Genomic DNA, 25,996 nt, shown 5'->3' on the forward strand with positions numbered 1-25,996 from the left:
CAGGCTGGGCACGACGTCGGGCATGTCGTGCAGCTGATGCAGTGCAGAGCAGCACCCAGCGCAGAGAGAGCCGTAGAATGGGCGGGGGCACACACCAGTGGCAAAGTCCTTGGAAACCCAGCGTGTGAAAACAGAAGCATTTTTTGCATTTAGAAATAAACAGAAAAACGTGGCCTCTCCCTTTTTCTTTCTTTCTTTCTTTTTTTCTTTTTTTTTTTTTTTTTTTTTTTTTTTTTTTTTTTTTTTGTGTGTGTCATATTTCACAGTGTGATCCAGGCAGTTAATGAATAGCCACTTTTTTTAAGTGGAGCTTTCAAAAGGAAGATAAGATCCACAGATAATGCCATTGATTCGGCAGTTGGAGAGAATCTCTAGAACAAAGGGACTTTTCCATAATTCTGGACCAAACTTCTCTGTCCCTCCTACCAGCAGAAAATGAAAGACTGAAGAACTGATCCCACTTGGTCTCCGAGAAAGAGAAGACTACTGGATCTAGAAACACAGCCCCGGCAGGGCTATGTCAGGGCAATTAGAGCTGTAAGATGCTGCTACCACTGTCAGCCTTAATCTGTGCGTTGATGGGCAGCACGAAATCCAAGTTACAGCCCACAGGAAGCACAGCCAGTGAACCCATATTGCTTTGACAGTTGCACTCATCTAGAAATAATGCAAAACGTTATTTAGATGTATACATCACGACCCTGTGCTCTAGGAAGAAAACAATCTAATGAGGGGCTGGGAGACTCCTTGCAGAGAGCGAGCAGCGAAGAGACTTCTCCCCCTTCCTCCTCTTACAATTCTTCGTATTTTATCCTATTGGAGCGCCGCATTGGGGCTGGCTTCACTGAGCTGTTCTTTGCCTCCACTGCTTCGCTGAAGAACTTGAAAATGGATGGAAAACTCTTCCAGGAAGTCAGTTCATGACGCTCTGTACCTGCAAAACAAAGTCACAGGATGAGTCACTTCATGGTGGCCTGTGCATTGCAGCAAACCTGCACCGCAGCCATAGGCGTATGGCACACAGTGGTTGGGCTTTGCTTGTGTCAGAATGGCAGGAGTCCAGAGGTGTGTCTGTCCAGGGAACAACTGTGCCCCATGATGATTGGCTCCATGGAAGCACCTCTTCTGTCCAACTGAGAAGAGCTGGTGTACTTAGTCCTGTACCTTTTTTGTTTTTCACAGCTTTTAGCTTGATACATGGATATTAGCAAAAACAGAGGCCAGACTTCAGCAACAACCACTGCAAGATGGTGGTGCTTCCTTCCTCAAAATAACCAAACCTGACATATGGGCAGAAAGTGAGTGTCATTCCACTCCTCCTTCTGCATCCCACTCAACCATACCTCTCCGTTTGCTGGGTATTTCTATTGCTTTACAAGTATTTCCTTGAACGCGTGCCGCATTCGCTCGACTTACAAAAACAAACAGCAAAATGCCCCAAATCAACCCAAGAGAAGCGCTCACCTTCCCGCGGAGCCGAGCACCGGGAAAGTGCTGGGATCTCTTCCTGGAGACCCCAAATACGTGGAGACACTGCCTGGAAGTCTCTGGATCCCAGGCCTCTGTTTGATACTTTATCATTGTTAATGATAATTCTTTAGTCTGTAATAGTAGGTCATTGCTATGGTTACTCTACAATGGCGCAACACTTCACTTTCCCCTTCAGCTATTCGCTGAGACCCAGTAACCACATTTGTTGCCTAGCAACAGTTTTGTGACAGTACCGCGATCTGGGGGTGACGACAAGGAAGGACGTGGTAGGCCAGCGGGGACAGCAGGCACAGAGCCTTGTCCTGTAGGACTCTCACCCGTGTCCCAGCACAGGAGACGAGCCCTCGGCACGGCTGGTGTCACCGCAGTGCCTGGAGGCCTCCCTTGGTGCCTCGCCAGGCAGTGCCACATGTGCGTCACCTGCCAGAGCGGGTTTTATGGATGGACTGCATGCCAGAGTGCAGACAGACGGCGCTCCTGACACAGGTCCCCTCGCACACCTGTGTCACACACATGGAGCGCCGTGCAGAGCCCCGCCAGGCACAAGGCCTCACAGATGGCTCCCCAGGCCCGCACCAACACAGAGCCGGCGCCATCGCCTGCCTGCAGCCATCCCCTTCTGTCCCTGTCGCATTCATGTGCATTAATATCTGCTGGATTCAATTAGGTGAAAATACAGCAGCGAACATTATGCTTTTCTTTCTCTCTCTCTTTCTCTCTCTCTCTCTTTTTTTAATCAACAACGTTCCTCCTTTGTGAAAGGGCCATCCAGAAACAAAGAGTGACAAAACAATAAGTTTCAGAAGCCTCCCCTTCCCTTTCTCTGCCTTGCCTTCTCCCATGCACTCTTCTCATTTCCTCAAGAGAGATCAAGCTCACATTCACTGGTGTTACTGAAACTGATTAACCTAAAGCTTTCCTGTAGCAAACCTTCTCAACCCACCCCTCTCAAAAAACAATTCAAGCTTTGAATCTAGAGGGACACAATGATTCAGTGGTCTAAAGCAATTTTAACACTCCCTATTTTCTCCTTCCTAGTGACTATCTTACTGACAGATGAACAATTTCCCTGGTGATAAAATCACTACAATGGCTATTTAGTTTCTGGGATTATGACGATTCTTTGCTTGATTAATACTGCAATAAGAAAAGCTTGCCAAGTATCTGCCTTGGCTCTTTATAGTCATTTAAAGGTCAAATTTTGTCCTTACTTATTCACATTCAACTACCACTAAAGGGAGAGCCCTAAAAATTTAACACTGCACAGACTGTGCATTTATGATTTATATACCAAAGGCTTGGGAAATTTGACAGAAGTGAGAAGAGTTATGTCCTCAGGGTGATGACAGAGTTGGCCATAACGTTTTTGCCAGAGGAAAAATATCATTGATGATTGCAATCTGAGTTGTGTATTTTGTAGTAGACAAATCTAAATTAAATGGGTGAGAAGCCACCTATTTTCTGATGGAAATAATTGTTTGTGAGGGCCATATAATAAGAAGCTTCTGTACTACAGCTAAGATACTCTAAGGTATATATCCTCATAGTGCTCACTAATTTCAACAAATATGATTATAAATTGCACAACTCAAAACACCACATTAAGCAATGGTTTGGACGTATGGACTGTGGTGTAACAAAAAGATGTATGCAAACTGCTACATGTGGCAGACAGCTGGAACATCCTAAACTATGCTAGGTCTACCGCTGCAGAAGGACGAAATCCATCAGTCTTACTTCTCCCAACCCGAAAGAGACCCAGAAGGGGGTGCCAAAGGGGTCACTCGGAGACATACAGATGGATGTGAAATAGTACTGGGGAATCACCAGCATGGCACAGTAAAAAAAAACACAGAAAGAGGGTTTGAGAGAAAAGTGACCTCCTGCTTCCAGTGCAAGAGGAGGTAAGGAGAGATACATTTGTGTTTTATCAAATGCAGAACACGGTCAGGGAAGAACTCCAAAAGTGGATCGAGCAATATGTGAGGTAAAGCGAGTAATGTAAAACAGTGAACAAGGTACAAGAATCAATTTATACACTGCAAGAAAGAGATACTGACAATTAGAAATAATGTAGACTTGACGATACAGTTGTAAATACAAAAACTCAGATAAGGGAATACTCGCTAAAATTTAATATACAAATCACCAGGTCTGGATGACATGCATCTGAAGGTCTTCAGGGAATCAGTTAATGAACTTGCTGAACTACTGGCAATTATTTCTGAGAATTCATGCACAATCAGGTAGGCACCAAAGGACTGTGATGGGGGGAGGAAAAAAAAACAATGTTAATCTGAGAAAAGAAAGATTAAATGAAATTAACACACATAATATTTATGTTTGAATGCTATTAAAGCAAGACATCTGAAAAACAAAAAGCAACCCTCCCCCCAAAAAACAAACAAAAAAACCCCAACGACCCTGAAAGTACCTTTAAGGTAACAGAAGCCTGAAAACAAAACAGGATCACATTTAACAAGAACAAAAAGAACCAATTTCAACCGCCTCACTGAATAACAAAAACTGGTGGGCAAAAGATAAATCAATTTCTGCATAGGTTAATCTGTGTGGGAGTAACCTGAGGAGTCACAAGTTACTATGACCCTCCTTATCTGGTAAGCTGCCATTGTCCTTGCCTCTTGTGCATCAGTATTCTTTGCTCCAACATGGAGTCTTCACCAAGCCTGAGATTTCTGGGGCCAGATCCAGCCCTATGTGACTCCTTACACATGCCATGGACAAGCGCTTCTGCAGGCATCCTACAGCACTCAGCATGAGCGCACTGGTGATGCTTGTGCTGCTCTTGTGGTGACCACAGTAACCAGGTGGCCATGGTGCCCATGTAGGTTCAGGCTCTACCTGTGGGGCTCTGGCCAGTATCTCACCTCAGTATCATCCCTCACCTCATCACACACTAGGGCTTCATGGTCTTGTGAGTAAGTGCTGTTGCACCTCTTGGAAAGAGGTGAGAGCACTTAAGAAGGTAACTAATACATAGTGATGCGAGGTGGAAAATATATCTATGGTGTCCCAGTGGGACTGGTATTATGGCTCAAGTCTTTTAAACACGGCCATTAGGGAGTGATCTAAGAAAATAATGAGACTGCTTATTATTTAACTAGATGAATTAAAAGATGACACGTTGAATAGGAGATAAAGCAAAAGAAAGAGACAGAGAAAAAATAATAAAAATAATAAAGTAGAAGGGGTCTAAATGGGTAGAAAAAATGCCAAAGTGAAAAGAAATACGAAGTTTGGACTGATGACTGCAGAGGTGACTGTGTGTTGTGGCCAGGCGCACAGTGAGCACAGGCATGCAGCCATCCTTGCTGTTTCTCCACTTTGCTCCCACCCAGGAAAGCTGTCCTTTGGTGGCACCGGGAAGGAGCACTGCCTGCCTGTGTGCTGCCACTGCCATCACTTGCTCTGGCGCAGCAGCAAGTCGGTCACTGTGGTCACCAGCTGTGCAGCACAAAGGTGCCCCCCTGCCGTTCCTGCCCACTGCTCGGCACAAAAACCTCCTCCCGTTGTGTTTAGAAGTGCGCAGCACAATGGTGACTCCCCACGGGGATGACACGATGTGTGGGACAAAGGTTTCCCATACTGCACAGGAGCAGAGAGTCCTCGAGGCACAGCTCCGTACTGAGGCACGTCTGCAGAGAAAAGTTTCCAGGTTGAAAAGTTTCTCCACAGATATTAGCCACAACGCTGACCCAGGGTCCGATTCTTTAAGCAGCAGTTCAATACTTCAATACCACAGGCTTCAAAAAGCATTAAGGGTGCTCCACGCCTCAGGATTTACTCCTTGATGGAGGAGAGAGCCTGGCTGTTCTCCATGGAGCATCTCACATGGTGGAAAGCTTCCAGCTGGTGTTGATAGGAGTGGATCCTATGCCAGCTGCCACATCAGACCTTGTTCCCCATCACATTGCTCGCCTCTGTGCTTGTGGAGCCAAGCTTTGAAACACACTGGTGCAAAGAGCCTTATCAAAGCTCTCTCTGAATGTTTCAAAGGGTGAAAGGCAGCCTTCTGGGGCCATGTGCACAAACAGCAGCAATTTAAAACTTAGCAAGTGTGTTTTATTCATATTTACACAATGCGAAGAAGCAATGCCATTCATTCTCCTTTTACAAACAAATGAACAAATCAGCAGTCACATTCCCCTCTGACCCAGTGATGCAAATACCATTCAGAAGGATTTAATGGAAATTTATCTTTCTTTCTCCCATGATGCAGACACACACAAATTAAAGTCTTCATGTAAGACTTTATGCTCTTACATATACCATTCTGCAATAGTGTTACAGTGTGATTATACCATTCATATCTTCACGTGTATGTGAGAAAAAAAACATTCCTGCCTATGATGCTACTAAATGACTTCTATATCACAGTTATTTCTAAACAGGTATTTAACTTTTTAACCTTTGGCTGTGTGAGATGTTATCCAGAATGACAGGTTTAACTATTTTTAATTCATAAGGTTTCTTCATTTACTATTCTTGGAGAAGGATCCCTTGGATCTGTACAAAGTGGAGTGTGCTCTGTGGAAATTACCATGTCTGCTGAGTCTGTTTTGCTCTACTGACGTAAACTTCCGGATCTCAAACCCCAAAACAGAAGACTCTCTCAGAGCATCATGAGTAAAGCCAAGGAAAAAGGAGACTTAATAAATGTCTTGTTTAAAGTCATTAAATGCTTCTGACAAGGAGCACAAGAGCGTCAGGAAAAACATTGGAAAGGAGTCTATTAGCTCAAGAGGCTCTGAGAGAGAGAACTGATGATCTTAGGAGCTTCTACATATGCTGTAGACTCTCTGAATGGTGAAGAAAGGTAAAAGCTTGGGAAAAATTAAGAGAGAAGCCATAAACCAATTAATGAAATGGAAGCAGTGATTTCTGAGGGGATATTAAAACAAACAAACAAAACAAAAGAAAAAGAACAAAACTTCAGTATGTTTGGTTTGGCTTAGAAGTAATTGTCTGTGGAGTCACGGACATGATAACGATTTAGAAGTGTCTGGGTAGGGAAATTAATTCTTTGGAGGAACCAAGAGGGAAGAACTAGACAAAGCTGAAGAAATAAAAATACAGCTTATGAAGAGGGCTTAGACTCACAGTAAGCTTGTTTAGATGGAATACTCATACAAAGAAAATTGTGGGAAGCTGCTTGGCAAAGCTAGAGAATAGACTACACATACTAAGACATGTTATGCTAAGTTATTGTCTCCCATGACACGTCAGTGTTTATTTTTGTCGGCCATTTATTATCTCTAGTATCTTTAATGGAACAGCAGAAACAGAGCACTAAGAATCCCACTGATCCACAATGAAGATTACCTCTGAGCTTCTATATTTGCAGTGTTTTTTTTTTTTTTTCTTTTTCCCCCTTATTACAGCACACAACCTACACACAAGGAGCAAGCGGCTTGAAAAGGTAATCAACTTTGTTACATCCTTCTCTCAGCCCACATGTAAAAGATGCAAAAATACATACAAGAGCTGAGTGCAAGCAAGGTTTGTAATGCAAGAAAGAGATTGGAGGCTAACACATCATTGTGGCTCTTATTTTCCACCACTCTTCATTAAATATTAAGGGCAGTCCCATGAGCATGGGTCATTTGTTTGCTCCTCTGAGTGCTAACTGGCTAAATAAGTGAAAGTTGTAAGGTCATTCGCATCTGAGCAGAGGTCACTGAAAGCCAAGAAATTTTCTGTTGAGTATGCATTATAAAAAGGAAAGAAAGAGTGCCGAACAGCTATGGAATCTTCCTAGTCAGAGCATGGTTCTGTGGCTGGGACAGAGATGTCATTTCCACCAGTGGAATGGTCAGACTGTAGGCAGCTGCAGTAATGCAAGTGGTATGCAAGTACATTAAAAAACAATGAATCAGAAAAAGGCAACAGCTAAAGTGGAGGCTAATAAAATGGCATTTCAAGAGACAGCAATGTCACAGTCCCTGGTTTTAAAGGAGTACCAGGCAGCGGGCTGGCTGTGGGTTGCTCTGGGGAGACTGGCTCCACACAGCAAACCTGTTTACAAGTCCAAAATTTCTCCAAAATCTTTATAAAATGGGCAAGAGCACAGGCAAAAGGGCAAACCCAAATGAAATTGCTGCAATCTGCCCTGCAGCCTGTGTGGCCACCAGAGACACCATGCTTGAATTGGCCCCAGGCCCCACAACCTGGGGTGGATGGGGACTTGGTGCCAGCACAGCTTCCACAGGGTTCAGCAATGGTGCTGGGACTAGGCCATTTGGCAGATGCAGGGAGGCAGTGGGCAGGACACTGGCTAGCAGTTCATGAGGTCTGCAGCAGACCTGTGTGCTCCAAGAGCCAGGACACAGGAAATGTCGATGAAAACTTGCTGCCAGTGAAATGACACAGATGACTGTCCCTTCAGCCCTACACTTTTCCAGCCATCACTAGCTTGGCCAGACTGGCAACATGACTCCAAGCAACGCTCTTGAACAATGCAGCTCTACGAGCAGTGAATGCTTGCATGAGATCCAAGACACATCCTTGAGGAAAGGCTCCGATATCAGTACAGTGCAATTATAGGCTTCCAAAACACATGGCAAAGTGGTATTGCCCCCAGAGGTAAGCAGGTGGGGATTGAAATTACACCAACATTTACATTTATGGCTGTTTCTTCACACCTATTTTCATATCTATATCCATATCCAAACCTATACTTAAATCCATATCTATCTATTATCAATATATTTATATCTGTATCTACATCTCCAACATATCTGTATTATCTATACCTACATCCATTTTTGTATTAATATATTTACCTGTATTTACATATAAAAATAAAATTTCTGTCAAATGTGAGATGGAAAGTTCAGATGTCACCACAGGAAAATGTTTTTGAGCTGAGAAAGTACCTATAGAAGTTTTAGAATCTCATGACTCTCATCAAGAATAGGTTAGGCAAGAGTTTCTTTCTCCATGAAATACCATGGGTGCAGGTGACACATTAAATAACTCCTTGCATTTTTTTCCATCAGTCCTGTTTTTCATTAGTCTGCAATTTTATCAGCTGTATCTAGACAACAGGTAGCACTGATTACATTTGCAAGGTATGTCACAGTAACTCTGAGGAATTAGAATAACATACATCAGTGAGACAACTGAATTTTTGAATTTTTTATATTCTTTTTCTTCTATCATGATCTAGAAAAAGAATTATAAAATTGCACCCAAGAGCACAAAGTACTTAGCTTTTGAAAATCATCATCTTCTCAAGCAGGACAAAGGAAGATTATTTTATGAACAAAGGAAATTTTACCTGTTCAATATACCCCGTCCTTCCTGAGAACATAGATCCATGTGGCTTCTTCAGAGACCACTATTAAATGTGTATTTATGCTCTGAAACTTCCACAGGTTATAAATCTGAGAAATACTAATTTACATGACCAAACTTCACATACAGCAGTGCCATAAAAGAAGTCAGTGGCATCTTCTTACCCTGACACTTACCAAGGGAATGTATAACATGGTTTCCAAGGCAGTGCTCACTGCTGCCATGCTTAAGCAGATCAAGATGGTGCAACCCAGACCAGTGGTAGCACCAGGCACTGATGGGCACACAACATTTGACTCATATATCATACTGTGACAGTAACTGCATTAAATTAATTAATGCCAAATGAAATACTTGAGAGGCAGATTTTAAAATGCAAGTATTCCAAAATCCCACAGCTTTTCAGTGCTTCTGGTGCACATAAGGCACAGATCTGAAGTTACATTCCTTGCCTGCAAACTCTGCTAACACGGGAGAATGCCACTTATGCACCGGGCATGTGAAAAGACCAGCACTTCGAAAATAGCTAGTCTCCATGATGGTGTTTTATGATTATTTGCTCCTACATAGTAATTGTACCATCAAACATTCAGATGAGAATTAATTATTGGAAATAATTCAGAAAATGCTGATTTCATCTTCCTTCACTGAAGAATATCTCAGATTTGTAAAACCCACCAAGCAAATGAAATTATGTAAATCACCCAAGGAACAGCTGTTCCAGCAGCATGAGCACAAGCTTATCCAGCTTTGGTGCTCCCAAAATACAAGCAGCCCAGGCGATGCTGTAGAAACGGCAGTGCCTGCATCAGCAGCTGGGAAGGGCAGTACTTTAAAGTCCCATGTTATGTGATGGTGCATCTCATCTAAAAAAAAAAAAAAAGGAAGAAGATCCTTAATTGCCAGCAGGATAAGCACAGACCTGCAATTGCAATACCACTGTTATAAAGGAAAACAGCTGAACATAATTTTCTTGACTTCCATGCGAGAACTGGCGTGGATGCCATGCATAGAAGTGAAGGAAGTCTTTCCAAGACTCTCATTGATGCAACAAAAGGGCCTGCAGCAAAGACCCAGTGCTCTGATGATTTCACCAAGAATCTGAGTTCAAACGTCATAAGCCTGTAGTGAATAAATTAACTCCTGCACCACCCCTCCCTCAACTTCTGGAAGAACATGTTCATATTAAGGAACATTTCAAAGTGTTTTTTTTTTTTTCCTGAAGTTTCTCCTTGGATTATAATCTCCTGTCGTACTTTTGTAGGCAAAGGATTGCAGTCGACACAAACCCAGACTATTTTTAGAGGTACAGGAATAATGGTATTTTACTCTTTTGCTTTCTCCAGTCAAGTGCAGAAGCAGCTCACTCTTCTATTTCTTGCCACTAAAGCTCTCGCAGTCCCCTCTATCACTATAAAAAAGCCCTGCCTTTGAAAGGAAACCTAACGTAACCCATTCTAACCCAACTCAGCCCAGTCCCTTCATGGTGCCTTTCCCACCTCCCAGCTCCTGCCTAGACCTTCAGAATGTGGCTGCCCCAGCCCAGCCACAGGAAGAGCATATTGCCCTGGTCATCCTCCAGGGGTTAAGTGTGTAATGGTGAAGGAGAGGAAAGCCCCACCAACGCAGATGCCGCATCTGTGATTGTGTTGTACCTCTGAGGAAAGGCTGAGCAAAACTCATCCATCCTTCTGCTGGCTGCGGCTGCCAGAGCATAGGATTAGGGTAAACAAAAGGAAAGACTGGAGTGGGGCATCCACTCACTCTCCCACTAGACACCTGTCCCAGGTGCCATGAGCTGCCAGAAAGGACTTAGCACCTTGTGTTGAGAAGTGAAATATAACAGTCTAAACCCAAGTGATCCTGAGGATCCCAAGTCAGCTGCTCACCACTCCCTAACATGTTTAAACTCCACTGACACCTCGGGTGCCTGATCTTAAAGCTTGTGCCTTATTGCAGCATTGCTTCTGTATATGCTCAGAAACACCTCAAGTTTGACAGGGCAAATACCTTCACAGGTCTCAGGCAGATAAGCCACCCCATAATCCTCATAGGTACAGTAAGCGTCAAGAGGGAGGAATGTCCTCTTTACTTCTTCCCAAATCTCTTCTCACTCCTTGTTCATTTTCCTCTATCCGAGACATCTATTAGCCTAAGAGGAATTTTTGAGTTTCTCTCCCTAAATTTATCTACCTTCTAGCTCTTTCCAAGACCTTGCCCACCACATACCACTTAATTCTTGTTGCTTCTCATCCACTCACCTAGCCTATCTCTCAGTTCCTCACATTCACCACAGTTCCTCCCTTCCTCTGACTCTTCTTCAAAGAGGTCTGACTCAGATCTTCTCAATCTTACTGTAAAGCAAAATCTGAGATCTGCTTTTGGCTGGTATTTAGAAAACCCAGTCATAGGCCACACTAACCATTCAAGTGTAATGGTGGGGCAGGAAAAAGAGGACACATTCATGAAAATACAGCAACCCTGCTCTGAATGGTAGGGTGACTTAGTGGAAAGGCGAGATGCCTGTGTTTCATCACATAACAAATGCAGTTTAGAATTCAAGTTCTGGAGTCACTGACAGACTTTGGATATTCATTTGGATAAAATCTGAATTAAAAAAAAAAAAACTCTATAAGAAAACAACAGCCAAAAAAAAAAAAAAAAAAAAAAAAAGCAAAGGGAAGGAGACAGTGCCATTTCACCAATTAATTTACAGTGATACAGTGAGTGTTAACATTCTTACATTAATGTGATCCTTGCTGGTCACTGTGAATGAACATTCTTGAAACAGGCCAGGGACTGATCCCAGACTGTGAGATTTTATGGACAACGATCATCGTTGTGGGTCAAGTACAGCTGCGTTGCAATCATAAAATTAATAACCTCTATACCAGCAGCTTTACATGTGGCCGTCTCTGAAGAATGGTATTTCTGTAACTCACAGCCTTTGGAGATGCTATTTATAATTTATATGCAATCTGAAGTGCAAAGATTTTTCTCTCCTGCAAGTCATGGTGATCAATACAGGTCTGCACCCATTACAGCCCAGCGAGGAGAAGTGTGTGGCTGGGACTGGCTCACAAAGGCAGCTCTGCTGAAGTACTCGCCCTTTCAGCCACCTCCAGAATTTGGGCTGGAAACGCAAATAAAGCAAAGGAATTCTTTGTAAGGGTGCCATCCCAGCTATTAGTGTTGCCAACTAAATTAATTACATATTTGCCTTAGAACTTCCCAGAAACTGCAGTTTTCTGGCATGCTTTTCAGGAATTCCAGACTTTTACACTCTAATTTGTAACACACCAGGACTCAATGCTTGATACTCTGAAGTTTCCACATTGTGGAAACCTTCAATTTAAGACTAAGCACCAATTTGCAGAGGCTTTGCAGATGTGAATTACACTAAATTTAACGAAGCTGAGTAATATCACACTTCCCATGACATAACCTCAGCAGTGTCATCAGAGGGAGCTGCGCAGTGTAATGCAGCAGGGAGGGAAGCCAAAGGCAGTCATATCTCTGGTGAGACGAGTAGATTGGGTGTGAGCAGGGTGGGGTGACCCCTGCCAACGCCTGCCTGAGATCCTCTTCCTGGGGAGTCAGACGCATGAGTGTGTGTGAGAGATGGGTCTGCCACTGGCAGTGGGAAGAACTCACAGTCTGGGATGGACACAGGGGGAAATGTTAAGTTAGTGATGGCAAGAGGGAGAAAAAAGCCTCAAAAATAAGACTTTCATTCTGTTTTTTCCAAGTGTTTCTGAGTTGTGGATGGAGAGGGCTCAACAGGGTGAAGGACAGATGTGGGTTGCTCCTGGAGGAACTGCATAGCATGTTCTGCCAGAAATCCTCAAGAGTTGCAAGACAGGACGGACCAGAAGTCAACCTCCAAATCAGGGTCCTTCTGCAAACCAAGTTTTAACCACCCAGCTGCAGAACTGAAAAGTTTCTGAGTACTTTCAACGTTTATCTCCATTTGGGAGATCAAATTTCTTCCAAGATGGGGACTGATTTGCTATCTCCACTGATGTAAGATAAAAAAAAAAATACATCAAGCTCCAAAACTTGATGTTGCAGTCATTTCAATGCTCAGGAAACAACTTATGATTTCCCTGCCAGGCAGAGAAAGAAAAAAAAAAAAAAAAAAAAAAAGAGAGAAAACAACAAGGTTAATGACCTTGTTGCATTTCCAAATAAAGATTCTTGTTTCAAAATATTGGCCTGACCTAACAATTGGCCTTTCTGTCTTCCGACAGAACCCGTGCTGCTAAGTCAGGCTGCCAAATAATCAGAAAAAGCATGCAAGGAACTTCATGTCATGACAGGGATCTTCTGTCAGGCACTCCACGGGTTCTGAAGAAAACTTTAGTTTAGTCTCTCTCAGCTGGAACGATGGTAAGCTGTGGGAGCTGGAGATGCAAACGCAAGAAACTGCCAGGAAAGTGTGTTTGGAAGTGGAAGAGAGATGAAGTATTTAAATGAGTTTTGAAACTTGTACCAAATTATTTTTTTTCTTACATCGAAAATCTTAACTTTTTTTCAGAAAATTAAAACAAAATGAAAAGAAGTTGTCAGGGTAATTTCTCTCTGAAGAATCGCTGAACTGGAATGATGTCATCTTGCATTAAAATTATCAGTTATTGCCACAGTTGGCCTACAAATATTATATTAAAAAAGCAGGAAGAAAATCACTTAAATACATTCAGGGAATTCTTTTGTTTGTGCCCCATGCATATCTTTTAATACTTATTGCTCCAACTTGGCTTGGTTTGCCTAAAACGCTGTAGGCTGTTTTTTTCAAAACAATTCTAAAACAACTGTTGATATATTAGGGAAAAAATGCATGGGGAAAAACAAGATTGAGGTGGGAGCTGAAGTTCTTCTAAATGAGAACAATATCAGCACGCACAAATGCACAGACAAGCACAGTTTGACAGTCACTGCTCATAAAAGATCCTGCAAGGAGTTAATATAAAAACTAAATCTCCTGTAGAGGGAAGTTGGAGGGGAGCTCATATACAAGCACTTAAGGAAAACTTGCACTGTGGCTGGAATACATGCAGTGTGTGCCCTGTTAGTCTAGGGATAAATGAAATGTTATAGCCACGATATATTGCTGCATTAAATTATGAAAACACTTTTTCAGTCTTTTGTGAAAAGAGAGAATCTATGACTAACTGAAAAGCAAAGAACTCTCAGTCAACACCATGCCCATCTGTTATGGCATGCTTTTCAGTTCCAGTACCACAATGACATGAACGTTTAGCATTTGTGCAGCTGTAACTGCATTATGCAGAAGCCTCATTGAGGCTTTGCTGTGCAAATACTCCACATCTTCAGATGCTTCAGTATTGCTTTGCCACTGGAAGACTGTGGCATTGCTTCAGTTGGGAAAAGAGGGCAAATCAAAGGGATAGACACTGTATATACAGGATTTGCTCCCACATGGGCTGCTTCATGAATCCAGGAAACCATCCCCTGCTTAGGAAACTTTGCTCCAGGTTTTGGTCTGTGCATTGGAGCATCTGTAAAGGGCAGGACAGTGAGGAGTGGGCTTGTGGGAGATTACTAGCCTTCTCTTCCTTCAGAGGGCTCACACAGCAAGGCAAACGCATCACTGCACCATGTTTCTGTGGGATGTGCCTATGGTATATCTCTCTAAGGCACTGTGCTGCTGGACTTGCGCACAGCATTGCCCGAGTTTGAATTCCAACGTGCATAGCAATACTTGGATTAAGTTTCGCAGCAGAAGTGTTCCAGCAAAAAAAAGAAAAAAAGAAAAAAGGAAAAGAAGAATATAATAAATCTATGACAGGCATTCTTAGCAAATCAAATAGATACAACAGCTTTGGTTAGGGCTGGGAAGTGCTAAAGCCAAATGCATCCTCAGGACATCCATTGCTTAATGTGGCTTTTTGAGATACAAAAAGCAGACACTTTTAAATTGGGTTTAGTATCCCAAATGGGTCATGGAGATATTTCTATCTGACTTTTGAGTATAAAGCAAGTAGATCCTTTGTAGTTAGGGATCTCCATAGTTTCCATTATAAGAACTTGTTTTCAGTTGCTTATAAATTTTGCCAAGCAAAGTATTTGGGATGAAAATTCCCATGCTCTGTCTTCGCCTCAGGGTGATAATTATTATTTTTTTTATGTTTCAACTAAAAGGATTTAGTCACTTCAGGAAATAAGATTGAGGAAAAACATGTTTTGCCTCTGATGGGAAGAAGAAAAGAGAAAATAAAAATAAAGCCTTACAAGAATTCAACTGAGCAGCTCCTGCATCTCTATTCCTCACAGTCAGCTTGAAATTTGGAAAGTATGGTCCCTGTTGTTCTTTTGCAGTATCCCATGAAAAACCACCCAACTTTTCCTAGTCACAACCCATTAAGTCTCATTTGCATGTACTCAGCAGAAAGGCCTTAGAATTTGGCAGCTAAAATTGGCCTTGGGTAGCTCTGAAGATGCTGATTGCAATAAGCAAACTCCAGCCTTAGGACACTTGCTTATGGGCAGAGCTTCCATCCACACTACTCAGAGCTTTGAGTAGTGTCTCTTGAAGGTCCCTTGTGTCTTTTTCCACCAGGCTCCTCTGCTGACATACAGTTGTCACCTGGGAGTGGAGATATCTGGCTCAAAGAGACTGGGCTTTTGTAGCAGAACTTGAAATAATTTCATTTTTAATGATGTACAATGAGGAAATTAAGGAGGATGTAATACAGTTTGGATACGGGAAACTCATGCAATATAGTGCTTTGAAATGTATGCTTGCCATTACACAGATAGTGATTGAAATTATTAGGCTGAAAAATATATATTTAAAGTGGAAACTGATGACTACTTTAAAGAACATCAATAGGGAATTAATGTCACTAGGGGAGAGAAACCTGCATGATTTCCCAAGTCTTGAGGAGGGTTTTAAGCACCTGCAGAGACAAGCCTCACCACATGTACACATCCTAAAGCACTCAGTCAAGATGTCTCTCCAACCTCTCCCATGGAAAAGCCTGGTTCATGCAGTTTCTTATGTCAGAAGTTTCCAGGTCACCTAACTTCCTAGAAGCCGAAGTTCCCTCTGATGATTAGGTCATTTCCCTGCACCAGAGAGTTCCTCTGCCCCCTGTAAGGCGCTGCAGCCTGCCATGAGGCCTCCCCTCAGCTTCTCTGCTCCGTGCTGAACAAACCCAGGACATCAGCTGCTCCTCACGTGTATAAAATACAAAACGTTTGCACTTTCTCATTGTTCACTCCAGCATGAGCTTGAAGTGATTGGGCAATACTCTGAGCATTTCATAAATTGCTGGAGCTGAGAGAGGCTGGTCACTAAAAGCAGTATTGTTCTGTAATTGCATCACGTGCATCTCTGGTCTCATTCTGAAAGCACGCTGGAGGGGCTTTGATGAACAGTTACTTATTTGAGGTTTGGTTAACAAAACAGTGAAAAAAGAAAATGAACAAATGAAAAAGCAGTATAGAGAAGCACACACGGCACCATAAAGGTAGTAACAGATAGTTGTAGTGATAACCTCATCAGAAAGAATCTGTGCAGCTAAACTTTTTTGTGGAACGATGAAAGATGCCACGACGTGTGTTTTGGAGTGACAACCACACATTGATCCTTTTCCTTGCTTCAGCTATTAGCATTTGTGCATTTCTGTGCTAATGTGATAGTATTCTTTGAATGAGATAAGAAGGAAGGGTGACACAGCCACAGGCCACTTCACAGCAAACGGAATCAATTACCCCCAAACAACAATTTAATTGATCAATTTCAAATACAGAAATTCTGCTGAGTCCACTGAAGTCATAAAAGGCTCAGTTTCAAAAGCAGACATGTAATACTAACACAAAACATGTGATAGGCTGGGCAAATTATAAAGGCATTAATCTGCCCAAGCAAGCAATCACCTGTATAAGCATTCATGTCCAGTGTCATATTTATAGCAATTACACCATTTGTGCTTCATAATATCATTCAGAAAGCACAGCACACTTTGCACACTTTTATCTATGTTTATGGCCAGCATCTTTCAAACATAATCAACTACTGTTTGCTCCTTTGATTATAACATATCTCCCAACGTGGCAGTGGGTGATGTTGCTGTACGCACTCATATGGACATCTCCTGCTCATCACCATGATGCCACACATTTACTCAGTGTGATACAAAAACTGCTAATGCCAAAATCCCAACTATTAGTTGCTCCAAGTTGTCATAATATCAAAGCATTGTGATTTACTCCAGGCAAGACACCACCTACACATCAACCTGTACCACTCTAATTTAAATTTATATGAAAATACTGGAGCCTGTAAGAAAGAAGGAATAAAGGAAAATGACACCTTCTTTCCTTCCATGGGCAAATGCACATGTCCCAGTTGACAGTGCTCTGGTGTGCATCAGCTTCTCACGTATTTGGTAAAAACTCTGCCATTATTCTTTGACTTTTCAGGATAAGAACTCTTCTACCCTTTGTTCAATGCAAACTTCAATGCAAACTGGGCAGTAGCATAGACGTTTCTCTCTTAAATGGCTATATTCCATGTATTTAACTTGCTAAAGCTAGAAATTGGGCAGCTAACATTTTACAGAAAGCCAAATCTCCACGAGACACAAATCAATTTGAGCAACAGTCATTGGGTGTTATTGACATTCCTGGGTTTTGCATATTTGTCTTTTCAAAACAAGTTCCCCAAATTTGAAGTAATGTCATTAAGTACAGCAGACTACTTGATAGGCTTCTACAGTAACACGCAGCACAATGAATTTTCTTTAAAGGGCTCATAGTATGAATGCTGAAATAAGGCTCATTTTTACTTAATGTGGATAAAGTGTGTGAATAAAGTGTGAAAAATATGAAGTAGGAATAAAAACAAGACTAAAAGAATTAGGCTTTGCACTCTTTAAAAATAAATACTGGAAAATTGTTTCATTTAATAAAATTGCCAGCTTTGCAATCCATATAGCTCCTCTATAGTCCCTTTAAATAAAACAAAGATATATCATTACACAAGCAGCAATATAAATCTGTTCCTCTCTGGGATTTGTGTGAAAAGGAATGTTTAAGCCACAGACTTACAACAAGTTTTGGCTGTGATGAAAAACTGGGACTTTCAGAAAGCTCCAGCAAGAATGAAATACTCTGTATTTGCTAATAGTACTTAAACACAATGTCCTGCATCTTCCTGTGCATGAAGTTTGGCTCATGACCCACAGTTCTGAATGTGTGCCTAACAAATACAGCCCTCACTCTGGGGGAGTACAAGGAACTGAAGGAATCAAGCAAATAAGCATGGGAAGTTCTTCCGTGTCTGATGCTCTGTGGATCTCCCAAGATTTATCTCCTCTCCTGGGAATCTGAAATGGTGTGGCATGGAACCAGATGACAAAGATCCCTTTCAGCACCACCCATTTTCATTCACTACATTAAAAATAAAACCAGCAAGATTCTTGAACAGCTACTTTGTGTCCCAGATCGCCTTAGGAAGAACTGGCTGAAGTCAAGCTTGCTGAGCTCTCCCCCAATCAGGGTACCCAGTTTTATAGATTTAAAGAACTTAGCATTATTTCAGAGTGCCACACTATCACAAAGGGGCATTTTAAATGGGAGTGTTGTGAGTCTGTTGAGCTATCAAAGAAATGTATCAAATTCCTTCATATAAGCTATTCAAATCTGAAATTACTGACGTGTCACTTTGAGGAGGAATTTGGTTTATTATTTGCAAAGCAATCCAGAAAACAGTGAGATTCACAGATGTAAGAACCACTGTTACACTGACTTTGTGACAGTATGTTAGTTTTGTTGTTCCTTTTGTGTCTGCACTAGATAACAAAACTTCATACACTAAGTTGTCTGTAGAGCAACATGTGAAATGCTGCTCTGAGAACTGATAACTCAGTTCAGATACACAACCACACAGGAGCTGTTTCCTGTTAATCAAAGGCATGTACCTGTAAACACAAGTGTGTACAGCCATTTGCCCTCTTTGCAACAGCCCCACAACTGATGGGGAAAGATGCCAATGTTCTATGACCTCTCTTGCTTGTTTCTCCCCATTGGGCCTGTTCCAGGGGGATTGGATTTTAAATGCCATGTAAATAACACAGAAATTTTAAAATGTCATGAAGTATTAAATATATACGTAATTTGGAGCATATTTACTTATCTGTGCTCATAAAACACAAAGCCTGTAAATATACACCACGCATGCCAGTATGTACATGTCTCACATGCAGAAATTCATGCTAAGCCCATCTGAAAATCTGTCCACATCAGACAAAACTCAACTTTGCCCTGAAAAGACAGTGTAGGATATCAGTAAAAAAAGTCACAAACCTAGTTAAATTGAACTGCAGTATTCATTCACCCTGTACTACAAATTAGCAGATAGTACTCATGTATGCCACCAGCTAATTTTTCTGAACTAAATATTTTTAGCACTGATATTTGCTTTTAGTTGTTATGCATAGTTTTGTATGTATATAAATGTATGTTTGTGGCACAACGTAAACAAGAATTTTGCATTTGAGATCAGCTATCCTGGTGAGTAAATGGCTATGCATATAAACAAATCTGTTCACCACCTTCAAATATTTTTATTTGTCATATAATTATATCATATATATATCTTCACAGATGTATAAAATATATTCTTAGGAAAATTGCCACAGATTGTTGTTGCTTATATTAAGTAAATGGTATATATTTGTGTACTGCTCCATACTTATATACATGAAGCATATTTGTATACATATAGAACTGCCAAATATTTCACTCCTGTTACCATACAAGCAGGTTGAAATCATTGGGGAAGAAAAAAAAAAAAAAACCCACAAAAAAACTCCACAACAAAAACCAACACAATAACAAGTAACTCTCCAGAGTGCTTTTGACTATTGGGATACCAATTTACTTTTCAGAAGATGTACATTGAGAAGCTCTATACTAGAGCTAAGTGAGTGCTAGGTAGCATTGCAGCTAAAGATGCAGCTTTTATCAATCCAATTAAATCAAGTCTTGCTCACACCACAGACTTTGCTCTCACTACCTGCTCTAAATACAGCTCCCCAACTCCTGCCTGGCCTTAACCAGCCACATTCAAGCAGCTCATCAGCATCTGCACTGCCAGTGAAGGCCTGCCACAGTTGCCATTGCTGTCCCACTGGACACAGAACAGAGCTGGGATGCTCCCCGTGCTTCCTGATCCTCCAGCCTGGTCCTGCAACTGCTTGCAGAAGCATGCGAACAAAACCTCCTCTGCTGTCTGATGGGCTGCAGACTGTAACACCGTAAGTTCCTGCCCACAAAATGAAAACTAAAAGTGTGCAGAGAAAATAAAACAAAACTCTGACCTTTGCCCATACTTCAGATTTTCTTTTTATCCCCAGTGTGAGGCACTGAAAGCCTAGGTGAGCCACAAAAAGAGACACAAAGTGCATTTTCTGGTGGCTTCAAAAGGGCTTGCTTCAAGCGGCGTTGATGAGATCAAGAGAAAACTCAGGTTCTGAAACAGTGTAGGAGTTTTCAAAATGGAATTTAAATAGCTAAAAGAGTAACAAGGGATGTGAGGTGAATTTCAAAATATTAGCACTAACAACTTCCTTTTTTTAGACAGGATTTCTCTGGCAAATAAAGCTGTTAAGTGATTTCAATAGCATCAATATTATATACAAAATTGTGGTATCACTAATAACAATGAGAAAGAAAAGAATTCTCATGGGAGATATAAAACCAGAGAGCAACAAGTTATACCCTCACTCTCCTAATCCAGTCTGCATCATTTTATTTCATGTTTCTTTGAATATTTTAAAAGGCTCATTTTTTCCACCCTAACACCTCCCTCATGAGCCTTTTAAAAAGCATTCAGAGCACGTCCCCAGACTTACAAAAGTAGACAGTGACAAGGCAGTGGAGGTGATGTTGCATACTGTTTACTGCAGGGAGGGACAGCCCCTGATGCCAAGGCTGAAGCTGAACCAACAGATCAGACCCTCAGGGTCCTGAATTTACATTTCATAAGCTTAATATCTTGCCTGATTTATGATTTGCCTTCTTGAACAAAGAAGGCTGTACTTAACAACTTTACTTTTGTGTGGGTAACTGTTGATCTCAAAGTGGCACATGAAATGCATTTACATCAGCACTGCTAATAGGCCCATAATGATTCTTTATTATGTTTCACTGAAAGGCAACTGAGTGACAGGTAACTGATTTTGTAGATCAAATAACTTTCTGCCACCCCCACACAGTTCCCAGCTGCCGCACACTTGGCACGCCAATACAAATACAGTCATAAAGTAGACAAATATATTATAACTACGTTATTAGATGAGACACAACACAAGGTGCTGGAAGACTGCACGCCGATTAATACCATGGCAAGGAATTGCAGGGACATGAAACCAAACCTCACAGGGTTTTGGTGCATGACTGGTGCCTGCAAATAAACGAATTTATTTAAACTGTGAGTAAATATATCTGTCTGATGGTGTCACGGAGTTGACCAGATCAATCTATGTCCGTGACAGGGGCGACAGGCCTCTGCCCTCACCCCCCCCCCCCAGTCCCACACAAAATGGGAAGGAAGGAAGGGAGGAAAAGAACAGCGGCAACAATCTATGGAGGAAAACTTATTTTACTATAATATTGGAATACAAGATAGCACCATATATACAATTTAATTGAAATTGAGATTAATAAATCAGACAAGATGAGAGAGAGAGTTCCCAGGACCGAGTCAAACCTGAAAAGCTTTGAACAGCAAGGAAAGCACCTCCAGCACCCACTGCAAGGCAGCAAGAGAGCGCCCCCCCACCCAGAAGGGTCAGATCCCGGGACTGCTGTAATGTACAGGGATAGGTACCTGGGATTGGGCATTAACACTTCAATGCCCCGTACACTACATGATGTTTTGATGTGGAATACTGAAACCCCAAAACAAAAACACATAGAACCATGACAGATGGTCTTTGACAACTCCAAGCCTGCCATCGTGGCTGCAAGAGAAACTGGCATGTCCTCAGCCTCGACCCTTTATCTGCCCGTGTACTCTCCCTGGATCGGCAAATAAAGGGCAGCCGGTGATTTACACATGAATCAACATTCTTGTCCCTTGCCTCAGCAAGAAGAGGGCTGTTGCTCATCTCCCCAGAAATTGCAGGAGCAGCTGATGGTGAAGGGATACTCGACGTGAGTGGCAGCCGCCAAGGAGCGGTGTGTACTGAGCTGAGCTTCTTTGTGCTGCTCCCAGAAGGTAATGTCACACGGGCTGAGGTGGAGATACACTCCTGATAGGAGGTGATACAAGATACTGGTGGGTATCTGTGATGAACTCAACCTGCATTTTGATAAGGCACAAGGCTTGCGGTTCTTCATGTCTCAGGTCTGCTTCCACGCAGCTGCTGTTTCCAACTACCATCAACACCTACTGGTAAAGTACTCCATGAACATAAGTATGCATGGAAATAAGCCTGAAATTTTGCAATTCTATTCTTATTTTTTAAAATTTACAAGCACAATTCACATCCTGCTCAAGGAAGTCCAAGCAAGGACTGCTGTCCTTGCTGGCAGCTGACAAAAGGCAGCATTTAGAGAAAGGCTTTCTCCTCTGATGGGCTTTCTCTTACTGCACTGCTGCTCTGGCTTCCCTAGACCCATCCATCACTCTCTCATCCTCACTTGTGCCACTCGTGCTAACATTTGCACAGGAGCTGGAGGCAAGCCTGTCATCACTGCCTATTCTCTAGCCTAGCTCTTTGTAACTACAGGAAAAAGCAAATATTAAAGCACAACCATTTAAAACACACCCCCCCCCCCCCCCCCACCACAAAAAAAAAAAAAAGGAAGAAAAAAAAAAGAGAGAGAGAAAGAGAGAAAGAAGAATAGTTTACTATGCCTTCTAAAAATCTGAAATTGAAACACAAAACAAAAACTGAGATGTTTTCCTTCTCTATGCCCTAGGTGAATCTCCTACTCAGTTACTCCTTTTTATTGGGGTTATGTTCAGCCTATCTTTGTTCAACTTCCCTGAAAACATATTCATTATTGAGAATGCTTACACGTTTTTGCTTCCCATAATACACACAGGTACAAATATGATTGCAGAAATTGATTCTGCCTTTACAAAAATGATTCTATGACAGCTAGACCTATATACCTGATGGACAGAACAGATCTATTGAATCAAATTGTTTTAGTGTTTACATGATGATATTCTGTGTAAAATAATGATACAGTTTGGATACAAATTCATTTGAATTTAATACCAACGCAGCTAACATCAGATCTGCATTTATTAGTGCAGTGCATTTTCTAAGAGTATGGTTTGACTAGATGCCAATGATTCTTGAACTACGTAGCGAAGCCAATTAGCTCTAAGAAATAAACTGATACTTCTCTCTAGTGCCATACTAACTGCTACAGTATGAATTATGCTGCTGATAAAGATGTTGCTATGAGCCAAAACATAACTACAAAGACTTAATCAACGTGCAACATTTACATAATCAAAATAAGAAATTAATCTCTGAAGGAGTTGCATTTATATCACAAAAAGTACGTCATTAACGGACACTGAAAACAAAGGTAAAAATTAATATAAAGTACAATTTATTTTCCATGGAGACTTATGCTCTGCCCCATTTTCCAGGGTTGACCCCCACCCTCTGCCACATCAGCCCTGGTTATAAACATGCTGCTCCCTCTCCAAGCGCACGTTACCATCATCACTTCTGCTGCAGAGCTGTCCTCTCCAGATTTTCTTCCTCTTCCTCCTTCCAGAACTTCAGTGTGTCTGTTTCTGATTTCACCTCTAAGTTCATCTCCCTTCCACCTCTCCCAGGAATTCAATGCTATTCAGCATTTCTTCCCAGGCCTTCCCATACTTCCCTTTTTATCTGTGGCAGACACGATCTAAGCTGACAGGGCTTTCTAAGTCTTGTTCTTGGCTCATGTTGACTGCTGCTGTTTCCTAAATCTATAGAATCAATCTTGCCATATTTACTGAAGCCAGCACTGATGCCCAGACTCACTAACTTGACCACGGTGACCACATCACCTTTTCCTCTGGTTCTAACTACTGGCCTCTTGCCCTGCAGATACTCCTGAATGCTACCACAGAGATCTTTGTCATACCTTGCTGCTTTGAGACCACAATGTTTCTCTTCACATCCCTCACTTGTTCTGCTTTTTTGGCCATATGGAGGGCGAGCACTTTTTTTTTTTTTACCTTCAGAACCTGTGGGTTATACTGATAAACTGAACATTCCCAGGAACTTTGCTGGGTGCTGAGTCCAGCTGGCACCAAATGTCTCATCTGTGTGCATGACCTATATAGAGTTGCTAATGCTGATAATTAATGAAGACAGACATATGTGAAGGCCCAACCTGCTGCCTAACTCGCCCATCTTCTTTCAAAGTCACTCCTACCTCCAGTCTGCTCCTCACACATCCTCCAAGTGCCAAATTTGCGCAACCTTTCCTACAAACTTCTGTAGAGTCACTTGATTAATGATCTTCAAATTCCTTATTATAGCTTTACATCCCCACAAGGGAACAGAATAATTAGGCAACCTCTTCTTTAAACAACCACTGTCTCACCATACAACAGGGTTATAACTGCATTTGCCTCTCTTCCTATATATCAGGCTTGACAATTTTGAGGACATTGATGGTGGTAACCTCTTTTGGTGGCTTATACCTTGTGAGTCTCGTGAAGAAATCACTTTTGCTGGCACTAGCTGAACCTCTCAACATGTGCCCAGCAAACACAAGAATACGGACGAGGAGGAGAGTGGCATTTTGTACTCACATTAAATTTTGACTGCCCATCCCAGCACTTATAAAGAGGTCAAAGATGTGTTTTGAGTCCAAATCAACACAGGGTGTCAGCTCTCCCTCAGTCAGCAAGCATCTACATTGTTTTATTTTTCTAGTCATGTTCTTGCTTTGCCTTCACTTGCCTGGAGGAGCTGAAAGAAAACTTATGCCTTTCTTCCTTTTGCAGAAAAGCAGAGTCTGCCACGGAGCACCAGAGTACCAGCTGAAAAGACAGAGGTCCCTTACGCTTCTGTTGTGTCAACCAGACACCTCTGAGTCTGGTTCAGTTGATGCTTATTTGGGACTCTGGAGCATAGCTCTGTCTGCGCTTGCTTTCCAGGTTCCTTGTTACTTTTTTTCCACAGATTGGTCAACATTCTTCATACTGTCTAGCTGTAGTGAAGCTAATATCTCCTCCTTTTATTAAGGTGCTGAGACTAGAACAAGCATTCATTCCTTACAGGATACATAAAAGTAATATCTTCAGGAACATAGTCTTATCTTCTCTTTACGTATAATTAAAGGCCAGTGATGCACAGAACTGACGCTATTTGTAAGGAAAGCAGATGACTAACTTTAAGACATAAGGGCAATGAGATGGCACCCAACACAACATCACCAAAAAGTAGGGCAGGTGAATGGTGCCTGGGAAACACATCGAGTTCTGTCACTAGATATGGTTGATCAGAACATGCTCATAATGACCCAGCAGAAGCTAGAGGACCTCATTATCCTGCCCAAAGCACCCAAGTTGTACATTCCATGGGCAAAACTCAACTCCTGGACTAACCCCACTAACACAACTGCTTTCTGGACAAAGTCAAAATAAGTTAAGTGGACAAAAGTTGTTCTCATCTGCTCTCTAAGGCTGAATAAACCTTTCCGTATGAGTGAGAAATTCATGTATAGTACACTGCTTAAACCATTAAAATTTTTCATGTGACCTAGCCTCCTACTTTTAGCTAGTTATGGTCTGAGCTAGCAGCTGCTGAAGGAATTCACACTCAGCAAGACAGTTTGCAAACAAGAAAGAAAAAGAACAGGATCAGGAATAAACAATAACATGGTATGTAATTCATAATTTCAGCAGCTAATCTGAATATTTAATTTCCCACATAACGCTGCATCCCTGCAAAGAATAATTTGAGGGAAGATCTGGGTCTTTTTTATAGCAGAACTTCAGCACAGCCACACTGACAAAATTTGCTCTTAAAGCCTTCTGTAGCTTCTTTAATTCCATCAGTAATTGTACTTTTTCATTCACCTTTCCTATCCTGCCTTCCCAATTGAGCTGAGCCTCAGGACAGCCCTAAGTATCTCTACCTCTACCTCTACCTCTACCTCTACCTCTGCCTCTGCCTCTGCCTCTGCCTCT

At 41.8% G+C, this 25,996-nt stretch overlaps 1 protein-coding gene across 5 annotated transcripts in view; it reads right to left on the reverse strand.

Annotated features, from left to right (window-relative positions):
- Positions 1 to 241: 241 nt before the first annotated feature.
- FAM172A (family with sequence similarity 172 member A) overlaps positions 242 to 25,996 on the reverse strand; it is a 257,802-nt gene continuing 232,047 nt past the window's right edge. For 4 of the 5 annotated variants that reach the window (XM_042866178.1, XM_042866179.1, XM_042866175.1 and 1 more), the window contains one exon: positions 8,341 to 9,674. In XM_042866178.1, coding sequence (XP_042722112.1) covers positions 9,427 to 9,674 — 248 coding nt within the window. In that variant the 3' untranslated portion in view covers positions 8,341 to 9,426. Of the gene's footprint in view, positions 935 to 8,340; positions 9,675 to 25,996 lie in introns of those variants that run through there. The other variant, XM_042866181.1, reaches the window with a different exon arrangement.

Source organism: Lagopus leucura, unplaced genomic scaffold, assembly GCF_019238085.1.
Source record: "Lagopus leucura isolate 7727_CA_CO unplaced genomic scaffold, USGS_WTPT01 Super-Scaffold_810, whole genome shotgun sequence".
Classification (NCBI taxonomy): Eukaryota; Metazoa; Chordata; class Aves; order Galliformes; family Phasianidae; genus Lagopus; species Lagopus leucura.